Genomic DNA, 11,835 nt, shown 5'->3' with positions numbered 1-11,835 from the left:
TTGTGTATTAAGGTCCATTAAATAAGAAGTGGGTTTTTTCTTCTTCAAGCAGGACACCATGTGTGATATGCGAAAACTGCAGGTAAGTAAAACCTTTTTTATTCCTAAAGTTATATTTAGGACAATGTCTCCTGTAGTTATTACCTTATGCCACATACTATCCACTAACAGAGTAGCTAACAGTAAGTTAGTAGCTAATGTTAGCTTAGCTAATAGTAAGGTTGTCGTGACATAAGCTGAACATTACATTATTATTGTAAATATGGATAGAGAACTAGATGCAGCAAGTACACACACACACACACACACACACAACACACACACACACACACACACACAGCACGCCACACACACACACACACACACACAAGTTCCACATAATAAAGACTGTAGATGAAGTAAAATACAAATTATATCAAAGCAGCCATAAAAATAATAAAAAGGAGAACCAAAGTTCAAGTAATGCAGATACCTGTGAGTTGTAAAGTACTGAAGTACAGTACAGAGTAAATGTTGATCAGCTTTTTGAATGAAAATGAGATGGAGACTCACCTAAACTAAGTGCTAGTTGATAAAAGCTGAGGTCAGTCTGCTTTAATATTTTTAATTATGCACCACACTGAGTTTTGTAGTGTGGAAGCGATATCTGCAGCAAACATGGGGTGCACTAGACCATATTGATTTAAAAGCTTTTGTGAAATAAGGTGAAATAATATAATAATGTATAATAAATATTGCATTAATTAAAATGTTCAAAGGTTGATTCTGTTCATCTGGACGTCGCGATATCTGGGAGAAACGTTTCGTCACTCATCCAAGTGACTTCTTCAGTCTCACTTTGGAGATTTATTTTCCTGGATGAATGAGAATGCATCAAGACATTAATTAAAATGCATTAACATGTAAAAATCTTAAAACAAAAACTTTTTTACAAGCCAATAAAACTCTAGTCCACTGACCTTAGGGTTGTTAGGTTACTACTTAATTATTACTAATATTAATAAAGGTTTACACCATTGTAATGTCTTGTTTTCAGCGTCACAAACATTTTGCATCAAAGTACAGGTCAAACTTCAGAATGATGATATGCTTGGGTGTTTTCATTACAGCCACTCATTCTCCTTTAAAGGCTTAAAGGCAACATCTCCTTCATTCACTTGCAGATTTAAAACTATTCACATTCAGAAGACTTTATTTTTCCCCAAGGGGCAATTAAGAGACTGACCTTGCCGACCGTACAGACAATACCATCTATGTTGGAGACAAAACACTGTCAGTGCTCCTGTTACGATCAGCAAGCCTGAACACAGAGTACAGGTACATTTCAATGCCTTAGAAATTTCTATTGCATAGACTTTTTATTTTATTTGACTTTGACCTTTGACTGTACTTATTATTTATGTATTTTTGCATTTAAAAAAATGTTTTCGTTCAAATATGTCATTTTAATATGGCACATAAATAAAGTCAAAGGGTTTAGTTTTTTGACAGATGACCACTTCCTTCTGTTTTTTCACTCTTTAATATTTTATTGTTGCCCATTAATAAAACAAAAGTATTTCTTATCCCATTACATGATGGAATAATTACTCGATTACTAAAATAATCAATAGCTGCAGCCCTACTGAAAAGAGCTTTCAAAGACTTAAAGGTGTGACCCAATACTTTTGTCTGCATAGTGTTTGTAGAATTGAGGAAAACAACTGTGGGAACAGGTTTCTCTCGGGGAATTACCTGCACTACAAGGGTATACTGTTATTTGTTAACACTTTCACATACGCTGTTCTTTTAAGATCCTACATATCCTGTTTTTTACATTTACCGGTCAATAACATATTTAGCTGCAAAAGGTTATCCAGCAAGAGAACAGGGATAGAGCTGGACTGGCACTTCAGGCAGTATAAAGCCTCAATGCTGGACATCTGATTTATCAAGCTTCACCCAGTTATCTATGGGCTGCTCAAAGATGCAGTGGCCAGCAGAATGGCTAATGTAGGACAGGGCATAACTAAGGCTGTCCTCGTGTTTAATGATGATGAATATTTCAAAGCACACTCCTCCACTGCCTCTATTTAAAACTCGACTTAGCAACAGACCTTGAACCAACTGGGTTCACAGGAGGATGAACACCTATTCAACCTACTGAGAAACTAAGCCAGACTAAGATATTGATGTAAAGGAGGAGGCAACAAAAAGATTATTGAGATAAAATGGTTGAATACTTTGCACTAAAAGGGACTAAGAATGAGTTCACTTGGTAGATTTTCCACTGAAACGCCAACAGTCAAGGGCTTTGCCTTTGAATGCAGAGCTTGCATTCTGACCTAAAGCTAATGAGGGATGTCAGTGTTTTACAAAAACGGCTGCGTTAATAATGTCAGGAGGCTGACTGCAGTGATTATATTGGACGCCAGCTCTGTTCTGGTCCTGTGCCTACGTAACCATTAAAACACTATGAAAACACTAAGAATACAGGTTTGGACAGCTTTCTTAATACAGTGGGGCAAAAAAGTATTTAGTCAGCCACCGATTGTGCAAGTTCCCCCACCTAAAATGATGACAGAGGTCAGTAATTTGCACCAGAGGTACACTTCAACTGTGAGAGACAGAATGTGAAAAAAAAATCCATGAATCCACATGGTAGGATTTGTAAAGAATTTATTCGTAAATCAGGGTGGAAAATAAGTATTTGGTCAATAACAAAAATACAACTCAATACTTTGTAACATAACCTTTGTTGGCAATAACAGAGGTCAAACGTTTACTATAGGTCTTTACCAGGTTTGCACACACAGTAGCTGGTATTTTGGCCCATTCCTCCATGCAGATCTTCTCGAGAGCAGTGATGTTTTGGGGCTGTCGCCGAGCAACACGGACTTTCAACTCCCGCCACAGATTTTCTATGGGGTTGAGGTCTGGAGACTGGCTAGGCCACTCCAGGACTTTCAAATGCTTCTTACGGAGCCACTCCTTTGTTGCCCGGGCGGTGTGTTTTGGATCATTGTCATGTTGGAAGACCCAGCCTCGTTTCATCTTCAAAGTTCTCACTGATGGAAGGAGGTTTTGGCTCAAAATCTCACGATACATGGCCCCATTCATTCTGTCCTTAACACGGATCAGTCGTCCTGTCCCCTTGGCAGAAAAACAGCCCCATAGCATGATGTTTCCACCCCCATGCTTCACAGTAGGTATGGTGTTCTTGGGATGCAACTCAGTATTCTTCTTCCTCCAAACACGACGAGTTGAGTTTATACCAAAAAGTTCTACTTTGGTTTCATCTGACCACATGACATTCTCCCAATCCTCTGCTGTATCATCCATGTGCTCTCTGGCAAACTTCAGACGGGCCTGGACATGCACTGGCTTCAGCAGCGGAACACGTCTGGCACTGCGGGATTTGATTCCCTGCCGTTGTAGTGTGTTACTGATGGTGACCTTTGTTACTTTGGTCCCAGCTCTCTGCAGGTCATTCACCAGGTCCCCCCGTGTGGTTCTGGGATCTTTGCTCACCGTTCTCATGATCATTTTGACCCCACGGGATGAGATCTTGCGTGGAGCCCCAGATCGAGGGAGATTATCAGTGGTCTTGTATGTCTTCCATTTTCTGATGATTGCTCCCACAGTTGATTTTTTCACACCAAGCTGCTTGCCTATTGTAGATTCACTCTTCCCAGTCTGGTGCAGGTCTACAATACTTTTCCTGGTGTCCTTCGAAAGCTCTTTGGTCTTGGCCATGGCGGAGTTTGGAGTCTGACTGTTTGAGGCTGTGGACAGGTGTCTTTTATACAGATGATGAGTTCAAACAGGTGCCATTCATACAGGTAACGAGTGGGGGACAGAAAAGCTTCTTACAGAAGACGTTACAGGTCTGTGAGAGCCAGAGATTTTCCTTGTTTGAGGTGACCAAATACTTATTTTCCACCCTGATTTACGAATAAATTCTTTACAAATCCTACCATGTGGATTCATGGATTTTTTTTTCACATTCTGTCTCTCACAGTTGAAGTGTACCTCTGGTGCAAATTACTGACCTCTGTCATCATTTTAAGTGGGGGAACTTGCACAATCGGTGGCTGACTAAATACTTTTTTGCCCCACTGTACATAATTCATTTTAAAAGCACATTTTATATTTACTCATGCTATCTTTGTCTAGAATAAAAATTGGATTGATGATCTGAAACATGGAAATGTGATGAATCTCCAAAAAATTTGAAATTAGCAAGGAGGTAAATACTTTTTGACAGCAGTATGAACAGATAGATGAAGTTGCTAACCTCAAGAAATCCTCCCAGTGGCTAGAAAAGACTTATTTAAAAGACACTACAGATCCAGTGATCACGGTAGCACAAGAACAGCACCACATCCATAGGGGCAGAAGTCTACCACAGCTGACCTCTATCTTGGAGAACAACCACTACACACTGTCCATGTCAGTTTTGATAAGCTAGCAAAGTTTCATTTGTTTTCAGCTTCCAGACTTTACTTAGTTTGTAATTGAAGTATAAACAGGGCACCAACTCTGAGAAAAAAAGACTATGGAACCCAATGACAGGTTCATCCATCCATCTTCTTCTGCTTATCTGAGGACGGGTCGCGGGAGCAGCAGCCTAAGCAGCTTGTCCGGGGGAACACCATGCTTTCCCAGGCCAGCCAAGAGATATAATCTCTCCAGCGTGTCCTGGGTCTGCCCCGGGGCCTCCTCCCAGTGGGACATGCCCAGAACACCTCACCCAGGAGGCGCCCAGGGTCCTTGTCAGATGCCCGAACCACCTCACTGGCTCCTTTCGATGTGGAGGAGCAGCGGCTCTACTCTGAGCCCTCCCGGATGGCTGAACTACTATCTCTAAGGGAGAGGCCAGCCACCCTTCGGAGGAAGCCCATTTCTACTGAACCCATCCCTGACCCGGAGTGGGCTCTCCACCCTTTTCTGGCCCAATGAAAGGTGCTATATGCACTGATGTGGACACTAAGTCAACATCAGTGCGATATCATCAGCAGAAGACAGCTACGATCAAAGCTGGAGATTCAAAGGCAACAGCACAGTGAAAACAATAGTGAGAATAATGGACAAACATTCTCTATACACACACACACACACACACACACAACACAAATATATATATATATATATATATATCTAGTATAATACACCTTTAGAGAGATGCAGTTCGATTCCTGCCTGGGGCGTCTGTATCCAGTAAGGGTCCTAAGGCTAGACCCCCTATGCTAAGCGAGCCTACCGCAGACATGAGCGAGACAGATAAATATGAAGGCATGCCGGCTCGGACGTCGCCCGGATCAACAAGGTCCGCGTCAGGTGTTGAGGAACCAGGGCACCCTGACGAAAAGTGGGCTACTGGAACAAGAAGGCATCGGTGGGCAAGAGACGAAAACAGGGCGTTGTTGGAATGCTACTACGCAAGTAACCCCGGCGGAAGGGGCTACATGAATAGGATGACGGACCTATGGATTCTTCGATACCCAACATCCACAATGACGGCGAAACAACTAGTAGCTCAGTGTTCCAACATTCGAAAGAAGGGACTGCTCTCACAGCTAGAGATTGACGAGGTACAACACAAATGCTACGGCAAGGAGGAGTCAGGACGCCAGGTCAGGGGGGAGATATCATCACCCCCACCCGAGATTGGGTACATAGCCCCAAGTGCGATAGGAGAAGGATCGTTGAGTGCGAGAGGAACTGACCTGAAAAATAGGATAATGGCCAAGCTTGAAACCTGGATCCCCCGTAGCCGGTTACCAAGATTACGTGAAGTACCCTCAGAAGGTCTGCTAGATGATGTTAATGCAGCACTACGGGCAATACCTACAACAGATCCGGGCCATCAACACGTACGCCCTGCCCGTGATCAGGTACCCTGCTGGGGTAATAGGCTGGCCAAAGGAGGAGATAGAAGCCACTGACATAAAGACAAGAAAGCTCCTTACCATGCATGGAGGGTTTCACCCCAAGTCCAGCACCCTGAGGCTGTACGCTAAGCGGAAGGAAGGGGGCCGGGGACTGGTGAGTGTCAGCACCACAGTCCAGGATGAGACAAGAACATCCAAGAATACATTGGGAAGATGGCCCCAACTGACCGAGTGCTCAGTGAATACCTCAGGCAGCAGAAACCCAAGAAAGAGGAGGGAGACGAGGAACCATCATGGAAGGACAGGCCCCTGCACGGTATGTACCACCGGCAGATAGAGGAGGTGGCTGATATCCAGAAATCCTACCAGTGGCTGGACAAAGCTGGACTGAAAGACAGCACAGAGGCACTAATCATGGCAGCACAAGAACAAGCTCTGAGTACAAGATCCATAGAGGCTGGGGTCTATCACACCAGGCAAGACCCCAGGTGCAGGCTGTGTAAAGATGCCCCAGAGACAATCCAGCACATAACAGCAGGGTGCAAGATGCTAGCAGGCAAGGCATACATGGAACGCCATAACCAAGTGGCCGGCATAGTGTACAGGAACATCTGTGCCGAGTATAACCTGGAAGTCCCGAGGTCAAAATGGGAGATGCCCCCAAGGGTGGTGGAGAATGACCGAGCTAAGATCCTGTGGGACTTCCAGATACAGACGGACAAAATGGTGGTGGCTAACCAACCGGACATAGTGGTGGTAGACAAACAGAAGAAGACGGCCGTAGTGATCGATGTAGCGGTTCCGAATGACAGCAATATCAGGAAGAAGGAACACGAGAAGCTGGAGAAATACCAAGGGCTCAGAGAAGAGCTCGAGAGGATGTGGAGGGTGAAGGTAACGGTGGTCCCCGTGGTAATCGGAGCACTAGGTGCGGTGACTCCCAAGCTAGGCGAGTGGCTCCAGCAGATCCCGGGAATAACATCGGAGATCTCTGTCCAGAAGAGCGCAGTCCTGGGAACAGCTAAGATACTGCGCAGGACCCTCAAGCTCCCAGGCCTCTGGTAGAGGACCCGAGCTTGAAGGATAAACAGCCCGCAGGGGCGTGCTGGGTGTTTTTTTTTTTTTTATATATCGTATCAGGGGGCGTTGGGGCTTAATAGCATTGTTTCTTCCTCCCCTCAGCAAGTATTGCTAGTCTATCTATCTCAACTTCCTGTTAAGCACACTGCTTTTTGCTGTTTTCCCTCAGAAGCTCAAAATCTAGCGCTTTTCAGTCTGTGTCCAATCTATATCATTTCAGTCTATACCAAGCATAGAACAGCAGTTCCTTCATTACACATAAATTACTATTGTATAGAAAATATTGCATGTTAGTCTATTGCACACTGAAATGTGGATTGCATATAGAAATATATATCATACTGGATACATTTGATTTTGTGTGTATTTTACTGATTTTGTTTTTCGCCATCAGTCTGACTGTGGTGGAAAAGAAGCTGTTGTGGAAGCGTGTTGTGTGTGTGACAGACTGTCCACTCTGCTGCATCTCTGGCTGTATCCTGATTGTTTTGGTGCAAAGAGGGTGTGACCTGAAGCAACACATCATCAGAGACCTGACAATCTCTGATGATGTGTTGTTCTCTTTTCTTACAGCGCTCTGTGTCCACTGATGGAAGATCCGTTCATATAATCCTCTCTGCAGGCTTTATGACTCTCTGGAGAGTTTGTGGCTGTAGTGAGACTCAAAGTAGCCACCAACCAAGAACCCCCAGCTACCTGACAGAGTTTCATTAGTGGAAATGCTTATAGATGTGAACACTGCTCTACGCACCATCCCCACTGGCAGTATCACTGAAATCTTAAGTACCTGGGTATTCCACAGGCCAGTGGGAATGATTCAAAAATACATGAAGTTCCACATTTCATGATGAAAAACAGAGCATCTGTAAATACATCAGAAAGACGGCCCTCAGAGATTGCCTCAGACAGCTGAAGACAAATGGTGATGCTGAACAGGAAGAGGAATTCATGGACATGGACAACCAAGTCCCTGCATGGGATTACAATCAACAGATAGATGAAGTTGCTAAGATCAAGAAATCTGTCATGGTTTGTGTCTCTGTGTCTGAGGAGCGTGTGGGATGCCCCGGTGGCCACCCTCAGGCTGGGCCATCACCTTCACACCTGCATCCCACTCCAGGCGATTACCAGGAGGACTTAGGGGATCATCAGGGGGTCCTTTTGTCCCTCTGTGGGGGGTCACTCCCACTAGGTTTATATCTGGGACTCTCCACCATTTGACCTTAGAACTGAAGAAGCTTCTCGGATGAGAGGTGAAACGTCTTCAAGCAACTTAAAGAAGTCCAGACGCTTTTCTTTGCAAGCTCCTTTGACCACCAGGAGGACTATTTAACTCTGCACAGACGGCTGCTCCACGCCAGTCTGTTAGTCACCCCTCAGTGGTAACTTGGCTCCCCGCAGAGTGTGTATCTAAGTGTTGCTTGAACTGTGTTAATTCTATCTCCATGTGCTCAGGTTACTGTCTGGTGTTTCGTACCTGCCACCTGCCTGCTTGGATCTCTGAGTGCACCACCTCAGAGTCCCACGGTCCGGCTCTGGCCAGATTGTTATAGCCCTGTCTTGTTGTGCCTCTCCCTTCCCCTGTACACGGACCTTTTCCCCTTTGTGTTGCAGCCTCCCAATGACGACTTCCCTGTGTGCTTTGTCCTCCTGGTTTTCTTCAGTTTGGCGATTTCGCCTCCCTTGGTTGTTCCGGGTCACCTTTTTTTAAATAAATAAAACCTGTACTTGCTCACTCTGAAGCGTATTGACTTTTCTTTTGGGTCCCGCTTGTGTGCGCGATCTGCGGTTAATGACACTTATTTGTAATTATGAAGTGTTTCTACTTCTGTACTTCTGAATTACTTTTTAATGGAATCAGACAAACTGACCTTCATTGCAGAGGGAGCCAAAAAATCCAGCGAGACATTTGCAGTGGCCGGTGATGTGGTGGCATGCCCCATCGCTGTGGACACACTGAGGACACATCTGACTGCAACGATGGCCATAGAAGCCAGGAGAACATGCTGTGGAGGAAAAATCCACATTATGGCTCATCATGTGCACTCTGTGATGCTGTGTGTACTGGGAATAGCGTTCTAGGCATTCCCTCGTCCCATGGGTCAGCCTGTTAGCTGTATTAGTTTTGATTTGTTTTTCCTTCCCGCACAGGAAGGACTCATAAGTCTTCCTCTGGCCTTTAATTTGCTTTAATTGACGTAACTCTAATTGCTCTAACTGGCAAGGCAACCCTCTTCCCTCATGCTACAGGATTTTCCTCATTATGATAATTGTGTAAATTGTGAATCAAGAGAGCTTAAATGTATTACTCTGATGCCAAAAGAAGCAGAAGAAATGGTCATACAAACACACTCCATGTACTCACTCTATGAGCATCATCAGACTTGGGCTCGATTTCAAGCAGATGCAACATGAATGAGTTGGAGATATTTTCTTAAACAAAATAAATGAACTTTAAGCTTCAGTTTCACTGGGCCATTACCATGGGAATTTAGACTCTTAATTTCAGAACACCAGCATCACCCATTAAATAAACCACCGTGTACAGGTTAATATGCAGGGTGACACACAGATCCCTAATGTCAGTAAAAATGGCGATATCCTTGTGGTTATTTTCACCCTGACTGAAAACAAGCCTCAATATTGATTTCTGTAAAACTCTGATGTTTTCTCCTCCTCTGAATCTTTACAGAAGAGGTGGAAGTGCCAACATAACCCACAGCATCCCTCTGGCCAGCCACGAGGACTGTTTCTGTTTTCGTAAGACAAATGCTGCGATCATTAAATTTGCTAATTAGTTCTGAAACAAATTTACACAGACTTTATTTCAAAGACCTGCGAAGAAGTTACAAACTGGAATAACAAAGATTATCCAGTAGAAACAGTGCACCAGGTGGCAGCTATCACTTTATTCTAGTGCCGTTAATCTCGTTAAAATGACGTTAACGGCATAACCGCATTAACGCGGTAAATCTCCGTTAGCAAGTTAGCGCCCCGTGCGTGGGACTGCACGGCGTCAACGCGTTAGCAAGGTTCACTCGTTAGCACGTTAGCGCTGTCCAGCCCCATGCACGGGGCGATCTGGGCTAACGTGCTAACAGAGATTTACCGCGTTAATGCAGTTATGCGGTTAACATCATTTTAACGAGATTAACGCTGACAGCAGTACTTTATTCATTTCTCCTTTTTTACTAATTGTATAGGAGTCTTGCTAATAGTACTATTTGTAGTTCCTATTTAAAGCAGAATGTCAGGACTGCAGCTGTGGTCGAGTGAGTACAGTACACGATTGCAGAAACGTGGGTGTGAAAAATAATCCCTTACTTCTTCTGCAGTTGGTGCCCCGGTAGCCTGGAGCGCACACACAGGTGCCGTCCTCTGGAGAACAGGAGCCCCCGTTCTCGCAGGTGCAGCTGTAGGAGCAGTTGGGTCCCCAGCGACCCTCCTCGCACACACTGTCACAATGGACACCTGCACAAAATACACACAAACACACACAATGTAGGCTATAGTAAAGCAAACAGCTTTATTCTGCCGAGCGCTGAGCTATGAGCTCTTAAATAAAGTCAAACTGGTGAAAGGTGAAAAGTGAGACGGCAGGGTGATAAAAAAAAAAAAAAATCAGCAGAGATGAGTAGAGTTCTCACAGGAACTCAGCTAGCAGTTAACATAATGCTGTACTAGCAAACTGTGGGCTGTAGTAAGTAAATCTGGTCACCTTCACTTAATTGATGTCTTCCAATTGGCCCCCGATTGTGATATTTGTGATATCTGTTGATCGATGTAATGTTTAGACACTTATTAAGCATTGGAAATATCAATAAACTGTTATTTAGTTCATTATATTATAATCAGGCTGTCTGCAGGTTTTTGTGTTGTGTGTGTTAGTCTAAAACAAAAAGATGGTAAACTGGTGTGCATGTAAAGGTGATAACTGGCATTATGTTCAACAAAACCAAAAATGCTTTTAATTATTTTGCTGTCTAAATATTCATTTGTGTGTGCACATGTATGAATAAATGTCAGTTTATATGAATAAACACATAAAATCTCACAAATACTACCCAAGACTTTTCCCCCGTCTAATTCTTTGGTAAAGTGTCTCCGTCTTTCATCAGTCTTGCATGTGTGTGTGCGTGTGTCCTGAGGGGCAGCAGTCTGTCTGCACAAAAACTGGTCTGCACAATAGTTCAGAGCCCGTACGGCTCACAGGGGACAGTCTGACGGAATAAAAACAGAGAGTATGTGTAAATACAGTACACGTCTCACTTCAGCCTGCAGCTCATTAGAAACTTTCTTTGACATTTAACATTTATTTCAGACATTATGATGCAATTAATAACATTCTAACATCTAAACTTAACATAAAAAGTAAAGAAATGTTTGTTTGGTCGATTATTTCTTTGTTGTAACAATCCTTCTTTTCAATAGATCGTAGAGTGCTGCTGGAAAGTCAGTTTATTTCCCTTTACATCCCTAAGATCTCTTTAAATAGTAGGGTTGTGTATGTGAATTGCACCCCTGAAAAAACTGCCACCGAATCTTCTCAGCCAATGCCCAACAGCTTATTCTGTTATTGACTCTTGATTTTGAGCTGGTACTGCAGGTGCTGGCTGTCAGGTTCCTGATTGGCCCAGATTAACAGCACCTTTGAGCGCAGACTCAGAGCTGGTGTCTGCTTCAAACATGTCCTGTTTATAATTATATCTATGTACCTCTATCCTTCAACAATGCATTCATATGTAGTAGGGGTGCAACGATATTCGTATCGATATTGAACCGTTCGATACAGTGCTTTCGGTTCGGTACGCATATGTATCGAACAATACAACATTTGTAATTTATTTTATCAACTTTCCTTCTGACGATGCTGTCTGTGTTG

At 43.7% G+C, this 11,835-nt stretch overlaps 1 protein-coding gene across 1 annotated transcript in view; it reads right to left on the bottom strand.

Moving 5' to 3' along the window:
• Positions 1-11,835, bottom strand: part of LOC102301508 (multiple epidermal growth factor-like domains protein 10) — a gene marked incomplete at its 5' end in the record, with an annotated part of 97,103 nt that overhangs the window by 41,037 nt on the left and 44,231 nt on the right. Inside the window, 2 exon segments of the mRNA XM_014329053.2 lie at positions 8,825-8,959; positions 10,278-10,424. Of these exon segments, the coding sequence (XP_014184539.2) occupies positions 8,825-8,959; positions 10,278-10,424 (282 nt within the window).

The sequence above is a fragment of the Haplochromis burtoni genome, unplaced genomic scaffold (assembly GCF_018398535.1).
Source record: "Haplochromis burtoni strain Fernald_Lab_line unplaced genomic scaffold, NCSU_Asbu1 Contig_495, whole genome shotgun sequence".
Taxonomy (NCBI): domain Eukaryota; kingdom Metazoa; phylum Chordata; class Actinopteri; order Cichliformes; family Cichlidae; genus Haplochromis; species Haplochromis burtoni.
This window is presented reverse-complemented; position numbering and strand designations above follow the sequence as displayed.